The sequence below is a fragment of the Sinohyriopsis cumingii genome, chromosome 15, assembly GCF_028554795.1.
Source record: "Sinohyriopsis cumingii isolate HCF-2022 chromosome 15, ASM2855479v2, whole genome shotgun sequence".
NCBI classification, from domain to species: domain Eukaryota; kingdom Metazoa; phylum Mollusca; class Bivalvia; order Unionida; family Unionidae; genus Sinohyriopsis; species Sinohyriopsis cumingii.
Window position 1 is genome coordinate 56,078,279 of NC_142975.1, and position 22,439 is coordinate 56,100,717.

The 22,439-nt window shown below is 35.6% G+C and overlaps 1 protein-coding gene across 1 annotated transcript in view; it reads left to right on the forward strand.

The window, feature by feature from the left end:
* The window catches only part of LOC149781837 (contactin-like), a 104,296-nt gene that overhangs the window by 27,606 nt on the left and 54,251 nt on the right, over positions 1–22,439 (forward strand). The window contains exons 9-12 of the mRNA XM_089936025.1: positions 1,714–1,986; positions 8,406–8,512; positions 15,486–15,672; positions 17,322–17,488. Coding sequence (XP_089792151.1) covers positions 1,714–1,986; positions 8,406–8,512; positions 15,486–15,672; positions 17,322–17,488 — 734 coding nt within the window. The remainder of the gene's footprint in view (positions 1–1,713; positions 1,987–8,405; positions 8,513–15,485; positions 15,673–17,321; positions 17,489–22,439) is intronic.

Consider the following 22,439-nt stretch of genomic DNA (forward strand, 5'->3'; position numbering starts at 1 on the left):
AATTATAATATCTTATTTTTCCTTATTATTATATGTTATAACATTCACAAATTTATAATTTATGTTATAAATACATCTATTGAGCAGAGTTAATTCATCTATGTCATAAATTATAAACTATAACATGTATTGATTACAACTTTAGTGTAGTTAAGTACCACAAACATGTTTTGTACCACTGTATTTCTGAACATACTGTGCTCTGTACACGATTTACTGTAATTATATTGGTGACCAACATTTCAATTTTATGGGGCAAAGGCCTGTGATTTTCTGTTGTTTCTGTTACATTTCCAGCTGTATGACAGCTGTGAGACAGCTGGAAAAAATATCTTGTTCTGATTTATAGCAAATCAACACCATATTTATATGTTATATTATTTAGAATTGTCTTGAGATATAAGAAAATAAAATATTTTGGCTCAGAAGTCAATTGCAGACCCTGCACCCTCCTCTCCCCACCCTTAAAAATTAAATCATTAAAGTAGATGATATGATTCACAATCTTACAAAAGAATAAATGTACTTAACACATGAATATATGATAATTGATAAATAATTTAGCAAATTCCATTTTGTTTAGCTTTTAATCTAAATTTGTCCCAAAGTTGAGTTGGCCCAAGTGTCTTTTATAACATTCCATTTGGCCTTTTGTTGGCATACATGACACTTGTCAACCCTACGATTAATGGTACATGCTTATAATTATATTTGTTATATTCAGCATTAATTTGTGTCAAAATACAACTCTTTTGTTCAAAAGCTAGTTTGTATGTTCAGTTTTGCATGAAAAATAAAAACAATTTTGATATCATTAATTTTATAAAAAGATTACTTGGGAATTTCTGTACAGTGGCATGTGTTGTTTATAAAGTTGATAAGATAATGGGATATGCTGTGCCACTGTTTTTCCACACTGGTTTCCTTTTTTCAGATGATAATTTTTAATGTTTAGTAACAGCATGTTGATGTTTCAATTTTGGCTCATGCATTCCTTTAATAATGTAAGGGAGAAATCTTAAGGCCAAAGGTCAAGGTAGGTCACACTAATTACTTACATTCCTTTAATAATGTAAGGGAGAAATCTTAAGGCCAAAGGTCAAGGTAGGTCACACTAATTACTTACGTTCTTTTAATAATGTAAGGGAGAAATCTTAAGGCCAAAGATCAAGGTAGGTCACACTGATTACTTACATTCCTTTAATAATGTAAGGGAGAAATCTTAAGGCCAAAGATCAAGGTAGGCCACACTAATTACTTACATTCATTTAATAATGTAAGGGAGAAATCTTAAGGCCAAAGATCAAGGTAGGTCACACTAATTACTTACATTCATTTAATAATGTAAGGAAGAAATCTTAAGGCCAAAGATCAAGGTAGGTCACACTAATTACTTACATTCATTTAATAATGTAAGGAAGAAATATGAGCCAAAAATACAGAGATGAAGATGATTATGTGGGTCATTATCTTTCTGGAAGTGGTCATAAGTGTATTTGTCATTTCTATAAATGTTCTATGAATACATGGATCAGTGCCCCCATATGTGAAAATATGAAGACAATGGTCATATGCATTGTGTTTATGCAAAAATGCTAGATTCATAGTAATATTAAGATCTGAAGGTCAAAGATCAAGGTAGGTCACATTAATTGCTTGCATTTCTTGTTGGCAGGACAATATATTATAACACCTACAATGACTTCCTTTCAGCTTGCCCATACTTTGCAATTCCACTGAAAGACCTGCATTTTGACCCTGGGGTGACTTTGAAATGGCCTTGTAAGGCTGTTGGCAGACCAGCAGTCACTTATGTATGGTACAAGAATGCAAAACCTTTACAAAATATCCCAGGGGAAATAGAGATACATCAAAATTATCTTTACATTCGTGCTGTGGACAAGAGCAGGGATGAGGGGATGTACCAATGTGCAGCATCCAATGTCCATGGAACTACTTTTAGCACTGGACAACTCAGAGTGCTCTGTAAGTTCATACATGAATTGTGCTTTATTTTTATTAGGCAGTTTTTCTACAACCAGTCAAGATGTTTTAATTTATTTTAAAAAATCCGAAACAGCTAATAATGGTGATGGATTGTTCACATCAAAAATCAATTTTACCCAATCTTGATATCCGCCATATCCCTATTTTATAAACTAATCCATTTGTACATATGCTGATGCATAAATTTATGGTAAAACGTTTTTACTTTTGGATCTTATATAGGCCTTTGATCCCTTTATTATTATATAGCATCTCAATAACTATCTCTTTCTTTGGCCATAAACTCTCCAAATTTCAAAAATAAGGTAATGAATTTACAGTATATTATGTACATTTGTAAGTTATTGATTAACAAATCGTTACTAGAATTGGAGCTGTGGTGGCTCAGTGTTTAGCTTGCTGGACTTGTGACTGAAAGGGCATGGGTTTAAATCCTACTGTCTGACCAGCCTGGTTTAGCTACCATGGAGTGTCCTTGGGCAAGTTACTTTTCTCTAATTATGCTGACACTAAATAACTTCCTTGTGTTGATGTGCCTTAAAGCACCAAACCAAACTAAATCAAAACTTAACTGAAATACTCAGCATGGATCATTGCACTGGTAGAACAGTTCAGGTCCCCAGTATATTGAAATACTCAGCATGGATCATTGCACATGTAGTTGTACTGGTGGAACAGTTCAGGTCCCCAGTATACTGAAATACTCATTATGGATCATTGCACAAGTAGTTGTACTGGTGGAACAGTTCAGGTCCCCAGTATATTGAAATACTCAGCATGGATCATTGCACATGTAGTTGTACTGGGCGAACAGTTCAGGTCCCCAGTATATTGAAATACTCAGCATGGATCATTGCACAAGTAGTTGTACTGGGGGAACAGTTCAGGTCCCCAGTATATTGAAATACTCAGCATGGATCATTGCACATGTAGTTGTACTGGGGGAACAGTTCAGGTCCCCAGTATATTGAAATATTCAGCATGGATCATTGCACATGTAGTTGTACTGGTGGAACAGTTCAGGTCCCCAGTATACTGAAATACTCATTATGGATCATTGCACAAGTAGTTGTACTGGTGGAACAGTTCAGGTCCCCAGTATATTGAAATACTCAGCATGGATCATTGCACATGTAGTTGTACTGGGGGAACAGTTCAGGTCCCCAGTATATTGAAATACTCAGCATGGATCATTGCACAAGTAGTTGTACTGGGGGAACAGTTCAGGTCCCCAGTATATTGAAATACTCAGCATGGATCATTGCACAAGTAGTTGTACTGGTGGAACAGTTCAGGTCCCCAGTATTTTAGTTTTCACTGGTTTATGCAATATGTGGATAGAATTTATAAAATTCCCATATTTTGTTTAAATGTTTTAAGTTTTGCATTTCAGCTATGAAATGGTATTTGTGGTAGATGGTAGAATGACGTATATGACTGGATGAATTAAAATGTTTCTCTTCTTCATCTGTCAGTGCCATAGGTTTAGCATTTTTGAGACACATATACTGTACTAGTCTTGCAATTCTACTCAGTGCATAGTAAAATACTTAGTACAATCTTTACTCAGAGCATAGTTGATGACTTCAGTATTGGTTTTACTCAGAGTCTAGTAAATGACTTCAGTATTGTTTTTACTCAGAGCATAGTAAATGACTTCAGTATTGTCTTACTCAGAGCATAGTAAATGACTTCAGTATTGTCTTACTCAGAGCATAGTAAATGACTTCAGCATTGTCTTACTCAGAGCATAGTAAATGACTTCAGTATTGTTTTTACTCAGAGCATAGTTAATGACTTCAGTATTGTCTTACTCAGAGCATAGTAAATGACTTCAGTATTGTTTTTACTCAGAGCATAGTAAATGACTTCAGTATTGTTTTTACTCAGAGCATAGTAAATGACTTCAGTATTGTCTTACTCAGAGCATAGTAAATGACTTAAGCATTGTCTTACTCAGAGCATAGTAAATGACTTCAGTAATGTTTTTACTCAGAATCTCGTAAATGACTTCAGTATTGTTTTTACTCAGAGCATAGTAAATGACTTCAGTATTGTCTTACTCAGAGCATAGTAAATGACTTCAGTAATGTTTTTACTCAGAATCTCGTAAATGACTTCAGTATTGTTTTTACTCAGAGCATAGTAAATGACTTCAGTATTGTCTTACTCAGAGCATAGTAAATGACTTAAGCATTGTCTTACTCAGAGCATAGTAAATGACTTCAGTATTGTTTTTACTCAGAATCTCGTAAATGACTTCAGTATTGTTTTTACTCAGAGCATAGTAAAATACTTCAGCAGAGTCTTTGCTCAGTGCTAATAAAATACTTTGGTACGGTCATTACGCAGTGCAGGGTAAAAACCTCAGTAAGTCTTTACTCAGAGCATAGTAAAATATTTCAGTACAGTCTTTACTCAGTGCATAGTAACATACTTCAGTACAGTTTTATCTCAGTCTTAATAAAAATACTTTGGTGCATTCTTTATTCAGTGCTAATAAAATACTTTGGTTCAATCTTTACTTGGTGCATAGTAAAATACTTTAGTAACCTGGTGTCGAACTTAAATTTGGGAGAGAGCAACATATACTCATAATTATGATTTTATTCTACTGTGCAGATAGACAATATTGATAATGTAATGATAATAATAATAATAATAAGAAGAAGAAGAAGAAGAAGAAGAAGAAGAAGAAGAAGAAGAAGAAGAATGACAATGATATTCTGTGGATGGTATTTGTTCAAAAATCAATTTTTAAAGGTGACCTTTTGTACATCAGTTACCTGTGTGCAATGACCAGTTTTGCCTTTTCGCATGAGTGGCTGCTATTGACAGGTTTGATTACATGATTACTAGGCATGTTTAACACAAATTCCAGAACATAAAAAGCATCTATAAGTTTTATTTTTTGTATCAATAGAAGCTAATTTGTATCCCTATAAGCTAATTTGTATCCCTATAAGCTAATTTGTATCAATATAAGCTAATTTGTATCAATAGAAGCTAATTTCTATCACTATGAGCTAATTTGTATCACTATAAGCTAATTTGTATCACTATAAGCTAATTTGTATCACTATAAGCTAACTTATATCACTATAAGCTAATTTGTATCAATATAAGCTAATTTGAATCAATATAAGCTAATTTGTATCAATAGAAGCTAATTTGTATCAATATAAGCTAATTTGTTTTTAAACTGCTGAGGAAAATCTGTATGATCTTTATTCCACACTGTCTTAAATGTTAAAAAATTTATCTAGTACTTTTGCTTGTTTCCTATCCAAATTTGGTATATAAATTGTGGAATAAATATTAAATAAACATATTGATTTCACTTCTGTTCAATGTACAATGAATCCCCTCAAAACCTAAAACCATTGTGACCTCAGCAAGTTTTCAGTTTTGAGAAGTTTTCAGTTTATTGAGGTTTTGTAGATGTGAAAAAAGTATTTTTTCTAAGTGCTTATGCAATGAGAGAAAGAGAGAGAGATAAATAGATAGAGAGAGAGAGAGAGAGAGAGAGAGAGAGAGAGAGAGAGAGAGAGAGAAACAGAGATGTACATGTAATTATGAGAGCATCATTGTCTGTGTGTAAGAGTGCACAAAAGAAAGCTGTTTTTTATAAATACATTTATTTAATGAAGTATTAGCTGAACAATATATATTCCTTATGAAAATCATATTCTGTCACATTAATACAGTTGTTCCACATACAAATACAGTTGTTCCACATAGAAATACAATCCTCATCACAGGAAGCATCTGAGGAATGAGATGCTTTCATAACTTTTTTTTATAAGTTGATTACAAATATGAATGATATTTCACAGTGTTAAAATGCTCTGTATAATTCATGATGTTCACAGTTCAAAAGCCTGGCTTGAAAACACTGGAGCATTGTCTGTTTCTTCTTACATCGTTCTTTAACTAACATGGCTTCTGTTAATGACTTCATTTCTTGTTCTTTAGCCAAACAACACTCTTTCTTCGAAATTGCTAAGTTTCTTAAGATCTAAAACTCCAGAGTGAAGGTCATTTAGTAAATCTTACTCTAAATACTGCTTTGTTAGTCTCCATTGGCAATGCATCAAAAGCAAGGCCACATGCCTGGTTTATAAGGCAGTGAAATTTATTTTAAAAACAAGCCAACAATGTTCTATTGATCATGTATACAATTTAATAGCATCAGTCACAATTAGATAATAAGCAAATACACATAGCCTTTATTAAATTCTAAACTGGCTTTATCGATATAAAAAAAGTTATTAATAATTGGCCTTAAAAGCTGGCTGTTATGTTTTGGTCAAATATTTCAGGTTGGCCTATTGTCAGCTATTGTTTTAGCTGTGATAAGATTTACCTAGGGACATTTTCTGGTTCTTTGTCTCACAGATACACCCACTACAGCACTTGCTGTTATCAGTCTGTTCAGTGCGTGTCAGAGATTTATCAGGCAAAATATGTTTCCAAATTTGGATTGAGTTTTATTATGTATGTTTGAACTGGCTCCATCTGAGTGTGTCAGGTCCAAGCCCTGTGCTTGTGGTATGATGTATTTTACTGCCAGACACTATTTTCAAGCCCAGTGATAGTGGGTTGCTGTGCTGTAATAACACTATTTAAAGTCCTGTGCTAGTGGGTTGCTGTATTGTTCTGAAATATACTATTTTCAAGCCCAATGCTAGTGGGTTGCTGTGTTGTAATGACACTTTTTCAAGCCCTGTGCTAGTGGGTTGTTGTATTGTACTGAAAGACACTACACTGTATTTTCAAGCCCAATGCTAGTGGGTTGTTGTATTGTAATGAGAGACACTATTTCAAGACCGGTGCTAGTAGGTTGTTGTATTGTAATATTGTAATGACACTATTTCAAGCCTGTACAAGTGGGTTGTTGTTTTGTAGTGAGAGACACTATTTTCAAGCCCTGTGCTAGTGGGTTGTTGATGATTGTACTGAATGACACTATTTTCGAGCACAGTGCTAGTTGGTTGTTGTATAAGGTAATGACACTATTTCAAGCCCTGTGCTTGTGAGTTGTTGTATTGTAATGAGAGACACTATTTCAAGACCAGTGCTAGTAGGTTGTTGTATTGTAATGACACTATTTCAAGCCCTGTGCTTGTGGGTTGTTGTATTGTAATGAGAGACACTATTTCAAGCACAGTGCTAGTAGGTTGTTGTATTGTAATGACACTATTTCAAGCCCTGTGCTTGTGGGTTATTGTACTGTACTGAGAGACACTATTTTCAAACCCTGTGATAGTGGGTTGGTGTATTGTACTGACATCAGCTATTTTTAAACCCTGTGCTAGTGGGTTGATGTATTGTACTGACAGATGCTATTTTCAAACCCTGTGCTTGTGGGTTGGTGTATTATACTGAGAGACACTATTTTCAAACCCTGTGCTTGTGGGTTGGTGTATTGTACCAAGAGACACTATTTTCAAACCCTGTGCTTGTGGTTTGGCGTATTGTACTGAGACACTATTTTCAAACCCTGTGCTAGTGGGTTGGTGTATTGTACTGAGAGGCACTATTTTCAATCCCTGTGTTAGTGGGTTGATGTATTGTGCAGATAATTGTCTTCATATTTTGGCATATTTTGTATTAAAAAAATTGATATTCTATGAAATTCTTAAGTCTGACTGGTCCAGTAATTTTTCTGGTAGTTGAAATATTGATGGAACTAGAATTTGAATTTCTCTAAACTTTCTCATAGTTTTATTCATTTACATGCAAAAACCATGTTATATTTAATCATTAACTACCATGATGGTCAAGAATTTTTAGCATATAAACTACTAAAGGTTAAATGGCACTGTGCTGACCACTTTGCAAGTATATTAAAATGTTTCATTTTTGAAAATTTTACAGACTTTACTCAAGTTTTCAATATTTACATTTTGAAATTATTAAGTGTTCAGTTTTGTGGTGTTTACTTCTTCAATGTACATTGTTTAGTTTAAAAAGAATTTTTAAAAGTTAAACTTGCAGTCTTTTATGTACAGAGTGACTATGCTTTCAAAAGTTGTTAACATAATTGCCTGCCCCAAAGTGTTAAATATATCAAAACAATAATCAATATTTACATATCTCTCATATTAAAATGTATACTAAATGATCTAAAAAAAACAATAAATCTTTTATTTATGTACTGAACAACATATATATAGTTGCTTATAAGTCAAGTCTAAATGTAAACTACATAGACCTTGCTTTGTCCACACGTAATGTGCTGGCAGATCAGGGTCTTTTTGTTTGTTCTATTGATTACCACTAACAAACTGCATAGACCCAGATCTGAGTGTGCATTATGTGATGACAGATCTGGGTCTGTGCAGTTTGTCATGACTTGTAAGCAAATGTTGATGATAGGTTGCATGTAATTTCAGCTTTCAAACCAAACTTCAACAGATACCCTTTCCCAGAACAGACGTATATTCCTCTTAAAGGACACGCTGTCCTTCCATGTAGGGTAGAGGGAGCTCCATTACCAGAGGTAAGTATTTATTGCTCCCTGCTTTTTTGTCATTTTTTAGCTGAAATGATTGGGTCCCTGAGATGAAAACAGATTTATTTATGGGTAGTACAGGGCAATGACGCCAAAAAGCATTTGTGGAAAGTGTTAACCTTTTTCCTGTGGTCAATTTTTAAGTACATGCTATCAGGATGGCTTTGAATCACAAATATGACCATGGTTTCATGGAAAAACTTCAATTAAAACCATGTTCTTCAAATTTCAGTTTCAAATTTTAGTTTAGCACTCAAGAACATTTGTGACAATGCATAATATATATTTTGCAAAATCTATAAATGCAGGAGCAGTCTCAGTCTAGCAATGCATCACCAGCATGTAGAGAAGCCAAATAACCAACCCAGTCTGTCTCCCAGAATGCAGCATCAAGCTAGCTTAGCTCTCTAGGTTTCACTTCCTTTATTCTACTGTTATGAGCTTGACAAACCCTGCTCTTTTGACTAATTGTAGAATATGGAAGGACACAGAATCAATTGAAATCTGTTATATGAATATCTGCCTGCAAACAATTGATGTAGTTGTAAGAAATTTTTTTTTTTTTTTAAATTTAAAACTTTATAATGAAGCCTAAGCTATGCTTAAGACCACCATGGCAGTATAAACAGGGGCACTGGCAATAGTAGCTTTGCTTAACACCACCATGACAGTATAAACAGGGGGCACTGACACTGATGGTAGCTTTGCTTAACACTACCATGACTGTGAATGAGTATGAACAGGGGGCACTGACAAAACTATGTAACACAATTTTTGTTCCTGGTTAGTAAAGTGTTATTTTCATAATTGCTTATGCCTAAAAAGTATAGAAAATGGCTATTATTCCCCACAAATGTTGCTTTTGCGACCAGTACAGTATTATTTTGAAATGTACCTATTTCCAATGAGAAAATGAGCAAATTTGTGTCTTTTCCTTCACATAAAGTTAGAAAAAAAATCCATATGAATCAAGATGAACATGTATTTATACTAAAGTAATACAAAAATGACCACAAAAGATTTAGAAGTGAGTAGTTTTTCGAGATTTATGATTATACTATAAATCACTTTCATGAATCAGCTCACAAATGTAGTCTCCCATCATGTTCTTGCTATACTGGTCTTGGTAGCAACATTCAATGTCCAATATATCCTGGTGGAAGCTCTTGCCTTGCTTCTCTGAGTATGCTCCCATGTTCTCCTTGAATTTATGAAGATGAGCATCAAGGATATGGACTTTGAGGAATATCTTGCAGCCCATTGTGCCGTAGTTCTTCACCAGAGTCTCAACCAGCTCCACATAGTTTTTGGCCTTGTGATTGCCCAGGAAGCCCTGAACCACTGCAACAAAGCTGTTCCAAGCCGCTTTCTCCTTACTAGTGAGCTTCTTGGGGAATTCATTGCACTCCAGTATCTTCTTTATATGTGATCCAATGAAGACACAGGCTTTGACCATTGCCTCAGAAAGGTTAGGGAAGAAGTCTTGAAGGTACTTGAAGGCTGCCAACTCCTTCTCTAGAGCTCTGAAAAATTGTTTCATTAGGCCTAATTTAATGTGCAGTGGTGGAATCAGCACCTTCTAGGGGTCCACCAGTGGCTCCCACTTGACGTTGTTCATCCCCACAGAGAACTCATCCCCTGTGGCCAGTCCTGCCTTTGGTAGTGTACCTTGGTGTCCCTGCTATCCCAAAGGCAAAGATAGCAGGGAAACTTGGTAAAACTGCCTTGGAGACCCATCAGGAATGCCACCATTTTGAAGTCTCCAATGACCTCCCAGCCATACTCATCATACTTCAAAGCGTCCAGCAAGATCTTGATGCTGTTGTAATTCTCTTTTTGAGGTGCCCTGAGTGAGCCAGGGGAAGAGACAGGTACTTGTTCCCATTGTGGAGTAGCATGGCTGTGAGGCTCCTGGTTGAGCTATCAATGAAGAGGCGCCACTCATTCTGGTTACAGGTCATTCTGATTGCCTTGAACAGACTGGTCACATCATGGCAGAAGCAGAGTCCATCTTGATGGGTGAAGAAGCTGGAAAAAGCTTAGTGAAGTTTCCTCTGATCTGTGACTTGCACACTTTCATCCCAAGTTCCACTGCTTGAGCCTAGACATCCAGTGCAGATATGTATCCACTTAGGCAGCTGAAACTAAACTGAACTGGTGGGCTTAAGGCCCCTGTATTTATACTACTATTTATGTTACTGGAAAGTTCTAGAAAGTTACTCCAAGTTTACTTAGCACTGAATCTATCTGGAATGTTCTGGAAAAATGTTAATTTCAAAATATCACTGTCCTAGTCACAAAAGCAAAGTTTGTGTGGAATAAATAGTCATTTTCTATTCTTTTGAGGCTTAAGCAATTAGGAAATAACACTTACTACCCAGGAAAAAACAAAATTGTTACACAGTGTACAATGGTAGCTTTTCTTAAGACCACCATGACAGTATAAACAGGGGACACTGATAATGATATCCTCGCTTAAGTCCACCATGACAAACAGATGGTTACTCACAATTATAGCTTTGCTTAAGACCACCATTACAGACTAAACAGGGGCACTGACAATATAAGCTTTTTTTAAGACCACCATGACAGTATAAACGGGGGCACTGACAATGGTAGTTTTCTTAGGATCACTGTGATGGTATAAACTAGGGGTACTGACATTGGTAGCTTCTCCTAAGACCACCATGACAAAATGAATAGGGGGCACTGACAATGGTAGCTTTTCTTAAGACCACCATGACAGTATGAAAAGGGGGCACTGACAATGGTAGCTTTTCTTAAGACTACTGTGATGGTATAAACTAGGGGTACTGACATTGGTAGCTTCTCCTAAGACCACCATGACAAAATGAATTGGGGGCAATGACAATGGTAGCTTCTCTTAAGACCACCCTGACAGTATGAACAGGGGGCACTGACAATGGCAGCTTTTCTTAAGACCACTGTGATGGTATAAACTAGGGGTATTGACATTGGTAGTTTCTCCTAAGACCACCATGATAATATAAACAGGGGGTACTGACAATGGTAGCTTTGCTTAAGACCACCATGACAGTATGAAAAGGGGGAACTGACAATGGTAGCTTTTTAAGACCACCATCACAGTATAATCAAGGTGCACTGACAATGGTAGCTTTTAAAGACCACTGTGAAAGTATAAACAGGGGCACTAACAATGGTAGCTTTGCTTAAGACCACTGTGACAGTATGAACAGGGGGCACTGACAATGGTAGCTTTTCTTAAGACCACCATGAGAGTATAAACAGGGGGCACTGACAATGGTAGCTTCCACAACAGGAGATAATGAGTCCTTGTTTCCACCAGAACTGAGATGTTCCAAGTTATCAGTGAACTGAGTCAGTTTAATCCATCATCATGTTACTCATTTGTTGCCTGCACTACTGAAGCCAAATCACTGTGTAGGTAAATTGTTGTGTTTGATAACACTGGTCAACAGTGAAATCATTACTGACTTGAAAAGGCCCTAATCTGTAGTATTTTGGTGTGCCGAACACGAATATAACCGTGAAAAATTTGTATTGGCTCTCGTTTTGAAGATATTCATATACCTCATTTTCTATGTTTCACTGTGTAAATTTCTCCAGTAGGACTGCAGCAACATCCGGAATAATGATGTAACATTGCATAATACCATCATGCTCACATCATCCACAGTTGATTGCATCATTTTCTGATGCAATGCAATACTAATGCCATGCGGCTGCTGAAGTAAGTTGACGTCAGCAGTGTACTATACATGTGTAGGCCTATTATACTAATGCCAGGCGGCTGCTGAAGCTGACGTAAGCAGTGTACTATATAATGCCCAATCAGATAGGTTCAGCATTTAAAATATTTTAGACGTTGTGCGAGACAGTTCAAGCTACTGTTACATAAAACTTATTATTTTATCCATTTACGTACAATAAAGAACAGTAATGCCTCGAAAGTGTGTTAATACCGCGGACAATTTTTGCTATATTTGTGGGGAAGTGACATTTGCCAACCAGAAGAAAAGTATCAATTCTCAAGTGAAGAAGGCATATCATCTTTACTTCGGATGCAAGGTTGGTGACCAAGACAAGCCTTGGGCTCTGCATATATGCTGTGCTACATGTACAACACAGCTTTCACAGTGGTTGAATTGCAAAAGGTCATCAATGCCGTTTGCAGTCCCAATGGTGTGGAGAGAGCCAAGCAACCACCTAAATGACTGTTACTTCTGCTTGGTTCCTCCTCTTTCCGGCGGAATAACGAAGCGAAAGAAGTCGAGAATAGTCTATTCAAACATTCCGTCTGCATTGAGACCAGTTCCACATGGTGAGGGACTTCCTATTCCAGAACCTCCAGCAGAATATTCTCTTGATTCATCTGACGAAGACAAAGGTGAGTCGACCTGTTCTTCTCCTGGTCCATCAGCATGCAGTGATCCAGATTTTCACTGTGGTGCATCATCAACCCCACACAGAATAACACAGGAAGAACTAAATGACCTGATTCGTGATTTGGACTTATCAAAGAACAAGGCAGAATTGCTAGGATCAAGACTCCAACAATGGAATCTTCTAGAAGAAGATGTCACAATTACTGCATATCGAAAGCGCCACCAGCAATTGGAGCCTTTCTTCAGAAAGGAAAGTAATCTGATATTCTGTTCCGATATTGAGGGCCTCATGAATGCTTTAAAAATCACTCATGACCCACAAGAATGGAGACTATTTGTGGACTCTTCGAAACTGAGTCTCAAGGCTGTGCTTTTGCACAATGGAAACATTCTTCCATCTATTCCAGTAGCGTATGCTGTCCACATGAAAGAGACATACGATAACTTAAGGCAGCTACTGAATTCCATTGAGTATAACAAGTACAGCTGGCACCTCTGTGGTGATTTGAAGGTAGTTGCCCTTTTAATGGGACTGCAGCAAGGATATACAAAATACATGTGTTTCTTATGCGAGTGGGATAGCCGAGCAAGGGAAATGCACTACATGAGGAAGGAATGGACTCACAGGCAGAATGTAGCCATTGGAGAGAAGAATATCCAACACCCAGCTCTGGTTGAGGCTCAGAAAATCTTGCTACCACCCCTTCACATCAAACTAGGTTTGATGAAGAACTTCGTGAAAGCCATTGACCGGACTTTGCCAGCATTCCGATACCTGCATGAAAAATTCCCTCGACTCAGCGAAGCAAAGATTAAAGAGGGAGTTTTTGTGGGTCCTCAGATTCGAGAGCTTTTCAAAGATGACCGGTTCAACAACTTGCTGGAAGGTGACGCGAAACAAGCATGGAATGCTTTTCGCCTAGTTTCTACAAACTTCCTCGGAAATGTTAGGGCAGAAAACTATAAGGAACTAGTAGAAGACATGTTGATGAAGTATAAGAAACTTGGCTGCAATATGTCTCTAAAGATTCACTTCCTTCATTCCCATTTGGATTTCTTTCCTAGCAACTGTGGTATTGTTAGTGATGAACACGGCGAACGTTTTCATCAAGATATCGCAACAATGGAACAAAGATACCAGGGAAAATGGTCCACTACAATGCTGGCTGACTACTGCTGGACACTCCTCAGAGATGCTCCCGAACAGCTGTACAAGAGACAGGCGAAGAAATCTAAGATGTAGTCAATGACTTGATTTTTTATAGGTAGGCTATTACAGTTGACCTTTTACTATTGGAATGCATTTCGTTATGTAAACATTAATTTCTTGCAGATTACAAAAAAACTAGAGCCAATTTCGCAATTTGACTGTCATATTCGTGTTCAGCACATAAAAATTGATAAGAATTGACTAATTTTATTTCAGTAACATGACTTTTGTAAAAATTTGTTGTCCAGTGTAATGGTTGCAGTTGCTGTCATGGAAGAGGTCAATGAATAGCTGTCTAATTACCAAAACAAACCCTGAATGACAAACTAATACTGTGTAATAAACCCAAACCAACAGAATAGCACAGTCACAAAATTGGACTTAGTTTAATAAATTTGAATCTGAATTACCAAGTCAGTGCAAAGTACAAAGAAAGCATCTATGATAGACATTAGAGAATGTTTGGATTTATAGAACAAGGATATGTATACATTGCTGCCATGTACACCATTGGCCATGTGTGCTTGTGGTAGATGCCATGTACATCATTGTCCATGCATGCTTGTGGTAGATGCCATGTACATCATTGGCCATGCATGCTTGTTGTAGATGTCATGTACGTCATTGGCCATGCATGCTTATGGTAGATGCCATGTACATCATTGGCCATGCATGCTTGTTGTAGATGACATGTACATCATTGGCCATGCATGCTTGTGGTAGATGTCATGTACGTCATTGGCCATGCATGCTTGTGGTAGATGCCATGTACATCATTGGCCATGCATGCTTGTTCAAGATGTCATGTACATCATTGGCCATGCATGCTTGTGGTAGATGCCATGTACATCATTGGCCATGCATGCCATGCATGCTTGTGGTAGATGCCACCCTAGCCTTGTACATAATTTACTATATTGTGTATACAGGTCAGGCATAAATGTTTTTGCAATTGACCATTATTCATACTTATTTAATTACTTTATATCCAACCTTCTTTATTCCACCCCTCCTTCCTTCCTTTTTTTCTCCCTATCTTTAAAAGAAGTCTTCTGGCATTCTTTTCTTATAATTTTTTTATCTGCAAAAATAAAATTGTCAACAAGTGTGCTTGAAGAACATTCTAAGCTCCTAAACAAAATCAAGTCTTGAACTGAAATTCAAGTAAATGTATTGGTTACTTCTTAGAATCATGACAGAAATCAGGTAGGCACAACCCATAATCAAGGACAGACATCAAGCACACAGTATAGATTTGCCTTTTGGGATTGAGCTTTTCAGGACATTTGAAAAACAAACATCATATACTGAAAAAACTTACTTTGGCAATTGATTTTTGTAAAAAAATACATTTACAATGTAGGTAACATGGTGGAAAGATGGACAGAATATGAATTTGCCCAGAGGGGAAACCACTGGTAGAATTGGAATGGCTTCAAACTTTGATTTGGTTTTCAAAGAGCTCCTGCAAACGGATCAGGGGTTTTACACATGCAAGGCGAAAAACAAATTTGGAGATGCTGAAAATACAACCTTTGTCTTAGTTACACGTAAGTATGCCGTAGTGACAATACGATGTTTCTACTTCACTCGGGAAATATTTCTTTGTGTCTACAAACAAAACATAGATATCCTATATGTATACAAATGTTTTGAATTAAAAATGACATAAAATCATTTCACTCCTGCTGAAGAATGGTGGATGCTATGTCTACTCATAAACATAACTATATTTTAAAAAACAGTAACCAGAATGCCTCACTATAACACTGTTTCTGTAAAAATCAGTATACAGTACTCCCTCATTATAAAACTTTCTGTAAAAATCAATGTACATTATTCCTCACTATAACACCCTTTCTGTAAAAAATCAGCAAACAGTACTCATCATTATAACAGTTTGAGTAAATATCACCACAGTACTCCATTATAACACTTCCTGTAAAAAAATCAACATACAGTACTCCCTCACTAGAACAATATTTCTGTAAAAATCGGCATACAGTACTCACTCACTCACTATAACACTGTTCAGGTAAAAATTAGGATACAGTATTCCCTTGCTATAACACAATTCATGGCAGTCATAAAAAGTAGAGTTATAGTTAACGTCATCCTATAGTAGGGTATATTATCCATTGTACAGTAGAACCTGTCTTGAAAGACCACTCTATCTGCCAAAAAAACAATGCTCTCTCACGACAGGTGGTCTCTCATAACAGGTCATAACACTGTATAATCAATACATCTGTGCATGGAGATCCTGGTCTCTCAAAACAGGTGGTCTCTCATAGCAGTGGTCTGTCATGACAGGTTATACTGTATTAATATTACATAATGTGTAATAAGAATCCATGACAATATCAACCTTGTAAAGGGACAGTGCTATACTGATGTTACCTTATACTGAGGTATATTATTTTAATTATCATTACTATTTTTATTATTTATTATTATTGTTATTATTATTATTATTATTATTATTATTATTATTATTACAATTTGATACAAGGTTTCAACTGACTTATAAGTGTACCTTGTTACACTTGCATGGCTTGTAATGATCACATTACAGTTCTTTTTCACAACATTACTGGTGATTGATACTAGCATCTTAATTGTATATTATTTTTTAAAAAAAATGAAAATTGGAAGAAAATGTCAGAGTTATGTATATGAAGAATTGAATTGTTAATTATAAAATAATTTTAGATAGCTGACCCACTTGCTCTTGTCCAGCCATCCAAACTCTTGTATATATTATATAATGATAAATACAGTAATTGACTCCCATGTTTTTGTCCTTCCACCTGAACACTACCATTCTGGATATCATTAGTTAATTATTTAGCTGGCAATTGACCCCTCAGAGAACTGCTGAGTCACATATATATTCTTTGTGTTTTTGTTTCAGTCAATTCCTTGTGATTGAAACAAAATTTTAAATTCTGATGTTAAGCTTTATCAAATTGCCTGAGAAATGTTGAAGTTATACAGAGTTGAATTTGTATGTTACAGACTATGTATACTAATATTAATTAAAATGCCTATTTTCAGAAGGACAGCCGACATAGCTTTGGGCCACACAGTGTTAAGTACTGGGCCACATGCTGCTCATGGGCCAAGGCTTAAACACCCCTGATTTATACAGATGTCCATGTTGCCTGTGAACTGATAAGATTTCTTTCTCTATTTGTAGCTGGTATTGAAATGAGTGTTACTCCTGCTAACACACAAGTTGTGGTCAACAATACAGCCTTCATTTACTGTGAGGCATCACTGGACCTGAAGCACTTTGAAATTATTTATGAGTGGAAATTTTACAACATGACCATAGATTTTAGGAACCATCCTCATTATGTACAGGTAGGTTGACAGGCATAGTATAGTATTTTCAAAAGCTGTGTGACTCATATTTTTGTATTTTTACATCTCATGTTAAGAGAACATACAAAAATTAAAATTAAAAAATTACTAGGCCAGCAAGAGCCTAATATGTTTTAAAAAATATATTAGAAAGCTTGGTCACTCATATTTGTATGTGTTTACATGTCCATGAAAATGAGGACATTGAAAATTTAAAAAATTACTGTGCGAGCAAGACATGGGGGTGGGGAGGGTGTGGGTGGGTTTAAAATCCAGGGCCATTCATATTTTGATGTATTCCTGAAGCCCTCCGTTGTTGTGACCAGCTTCATTATAACATGCTTATAATGTGGTGCCAGTGTGAACCCACGATAACAAAATCATTCCACTGTATCACATTATGGGTTGAAAGAACACACAATGAAGCTTTGTATTATATCTCTATTTTATTTTCAAATTGCTATTATTTTAATAAAAATTATCATTCCTGCATTACTGCAGTTTGGTATATAATAATGTTTGCCTTACATCATGGTTTGGTACTACAATGTTCACACTATAATGATTTTCAGGACATAATGCTGTCAGTTGTTTTGTATATCAAGTACTGTTTAAAAATGAGGACAGCTGTATCTAGTGTTAGGATAAAAAAATACGGCAAATTACAATTTGCAAAAATATTGGGTTAGCAAGACCCAGGTATATTTTTCACAAATTAAGAATAAATTATTGGACAATCAAGACCCTAGTTTTTTATTGCAAAAATTGAAATATTCATAGACCAATAAGAGTATGGAGACAGTTGTCAATCAAGTCCAGCTGATTGCTTGAAAAAATATCAGTCTTTCGGGGAACAAAGTAAATCATGCAAAAATAAAATGCTGTGAATAAAGGTAATGATTAATTTAACAACATATTTACATGTTGCACAAGCAGCTGTGAATAAAGATTTTTCATGAAAATAGTTCATGCAAGTCATGTCAATGATCAGTGTCAGACAGACATTATTGATATGCAGGCATATAAAAAAATCCAGTGATGAATACAAATGCATTTTGACAGTGATACTTGTTTTATTTAAAATTCTTGTGGGCTGAAAAATAAAAAACAAAAAGGGACATGACAAGCATTATACTTTTAGAGAAATCTTCAAATAACAAGTTTAAAATTATACATTTTGATGAAGAAAATAGTTATACAATGGTAAAGTTATGGATTTATTGGAAAAGGAAAAAACTGAATTCTTTTCAACTTGCTTGAAAATTGATATTTGATGGAAAGGTTTAATAAAATGTTAAAGACTAAATAACAAAAGAATTTCACTGAAAATTAAGCCAGAAAATTTGCCAATGTTTTATTAAAGTTAATTGAGGGATAAAATAATACTCATTACATATCAGTAAGTATGATTCCAGTTAAAGCAAGCAAGGAAGAAAATAATAAAAAATATTGCTCAACCTATTTGTTTACCTGACATACCTTTCATTTTTGAAGGTGGTTTTAAATTAATGCTTGGGTTAAAAGTACCATTCTTATGGGGCAAATATAAAAGCAGACTTACATCAAGTTTTATTACATCTTTCTCCATCAGTATTCAACAAAATTAAGTCTTAGTTTTATTTAACAAAGCCGTTTCATTATGAAATGTGAATTATGAATATATGTTTTCATTTTTCTCCATCATCAACCGCTCTGGTGGCCTGGTGGATAGAGCATCCGTCTCAGATGCAGGAGGTCATGGGTTTGATCTCCGGCCATGTCATACCAAAGACTTATAAAAATGGTACTAACAGCTGCCTCACTCGGCATTCAGCATTAAGAGGTTAGTGTTAGGACTGGTCGACCTGGTGTCAGGATAATGTGTCTGGGTGGGACATCATGATACATGTCTGTGGGCATGATGCCCCAGTGCTAGACATCACTATAAACTGCCACATTGCACATATCATAACGATATGACTAAAAAATTGCTAAAGCTATGTTAAAAATCCAAATCACATCACACTTCTCCATCAAAATTTGACAAAATTTAGGCCTGTTATTATTTCAGAAGTTGGCGATTTCATTATAAACTTTAACTGTTTCTGCTAAGTAAGTTTTTAAGTAATTAGAATTTCTTTTGAGGCTGAATATCGAGAATACCTATTTCAAGTTCAATAATAACCTTTGTTTTTTTAAAATAAAATTAACCAAGTTTGAAGTCTCTCCACAACTGAAATGGTTTCTGTTTGCATCTGTAATTATGCTTTATATAATAACTTTTAAATGACCATTTGGAATCAGATTAAATTTTGTACACCTCCATCTCAAAGAAAACCGTGGTTGAGTCAATTTCCTTTTCTTCATTGAAATTTAACTGAGAACCTCTTTGATTTCAGGAGATGTTTGCTAATTATTTTGAAGCTAGGTTTATTGGCTCAGTTATAAATAGATTAAATGTTGTTGCAAGAGAGGCCAGTCCCTCTCATCCTGTCACTAATTAATGATGTAAGAAAGGCCAGTCCCTCTTATCCTGTCACTAATTAATTATGCAAGGCCAGTCACCATCATCTTGTCACTAATTAATTCTGAAACATCAAGTATCACGTTTTCTGTTAAAATTTTGGGGGTAGTTCGATGTCAGATTTTTGAACTATTGATTTTTGTTGTTATAAATAATACAAATTTAAATGTTTGATTTTCATCCTTTTTTCATAAGCTTTCTTGTCAATATTGCATTGAAATTTAGCTTTAGTTTTGCAGAATTCTGTTCATATTGAGTTAAAGATTGATATACAAATTTTGTTTTTGAACTAGAAATCTCATGGTGATACAGAATTATTTTCTTTTTCTTTGATATCAAGCTGTTAAAATTCAGAACTAAACAAAATTCGTGGGAAAATTATTTTAAAAATGAAATTGATAGTAAGAAAAATTAAACATTTTGTGTAAAATATGATAGATGAAATTTATATTTTATAATTTTACTTTCTTCAAAGATTCATATATTTTTATTTTGTCCCTTTTTATCAGATTTACAATACTATTTACAATACTATTTATTAATCAACACAGAAAATACAGACTTTCAATACCATTTATTAATCTACACAGGAAATCCAGACTTTCAATATGAGTGAAGACTTGGTTTTTGTGCAAGTACTAAAGGAACATTATGAAAACACTGCTCAACATAAACAAAAATTACACAAAATGAAGGAAAGTCCAATTTAGTTATTGCTTTTTGAAAAAAATATAGTAAACAATTTTGGAAACTTTTTAAAGTCCTGATAACCCCTCTCATCTTCACTAGTCAAGGTTCTGATATGTTAACCTATATATATATATATATATATATATATATATATATATATATATATATATATATATATATATATATATATATATATATATACAGAGACAGAGAGAGAGTTCAACATACCTGAACCATGGCAAGCAAAGATTAGTGCATGCTAGTATTCTTTTGATGCCAAAGTTGAACAGTCAGCCTTGGCTCCACATGCTGGACAGGATCAGATATCATTTAAGTGACTGATTACCAATACCCACCAAACACCTGCCACCACAGTTACTCTTTGTGACTTACATAATTAGACAAACTCCCCTCTGGCACCAGATGTTGCATGGACCCCTTTGGTGACAAGAGTATACCCATTCCTCCACATCATTCCTTTACTCCTCTCTGGATCAAACCAATCCAGTGAATTTAGAGCTATCACCTAGGTTCCCCCAAGTGAGAAATTATTAACATAGGTAGTAACAGCAACTTTGGAATGAAACTGATGTGTCTGTGGATTAATCATGGCCTCTGGTCTAATCATGGCCTCTGGTCTAATCATGGTCTCTGATCTAATCATGGCCTCAGGTCTAATTATGGCCTTTGATCTAATCATGGCCTCAGTTCTAATCATGGTTCCAGTTCTAATCATGATCTCTGGTCTAATTATGATCTCCAGTCTAATCATGACCTTAGTTCTAATCATGGCCTCAGTTCTAATCATGGCCTCAGGTCTAATCATGGCCTCAGTTCTAATCATGACCTCAGGTCTAATCATGGTCTCAGGTCTAATCATGGCATCAGTTCTAAACATTGCATCAGGTATAATCATGGCATTTGATCTACTCATGGCCTCAGGTCTAATCATAGCCTTTGATCTACTCATGGCCTCAGGTATAATCATGGCTTCAGTTCTAATCATGGTCTCTAGTCTAATCATGGCCTTTAATCTAATTATGGAAGTATTGCCTTGGATCTAATCAGGGAATTTGATTAATCATGGCCTCAGGTCTCATCATGATCTAATCATGGCCTTTAATCTAATTATGGAATTATGGCTGCCTTGGATCTAATCAGGGCCTTTGATCTAATCATGGATTCAGGTCTAATCATGGCCTTTGATCTTATAATGGCCTCAGTTCTAATCATGGCCTACAGTCTAATCATGGCCTTTAATCTAATTATGGAATTATGGCCTTGGATCTAATTAGGGCTCAGGTTTAATCATGCCCTCCAGTCTCATCATGGCCCCTGGTCTAATCATGGCCTCAGGTTTAATCATGCCCTCCAGTCTAATCATGGCCTTTGATCAAATCATGGTATCTGGTGTAATCATGGCCTTGGTTCTAATTATGGCTTTTGATCTAATCATGGCCCTGGGTATGGCCAAATGGTCTAAGGAGTTAGCCTTTAGAGATTACATGTCCTATTTGTCTGAATGGATTCGAGTCTTGGTATGGTCAATGTGGATATGTGCGAAAGCTTGTGAGTATCTTCCTGTGTGTTGTGGGTTCTCCCTCCACCAAATAGACTTTCTTCCATGCATAGCCTATCATGTGCTGAAAAATGGCATTAAATCCACAAAACCTCAGTCAGTGAGTAATCAATATGGAGAAATTTCATTATTTAGTTTTAGTTTAAAGTGCTTCCAACTGTGTCACTACACCGTCAACT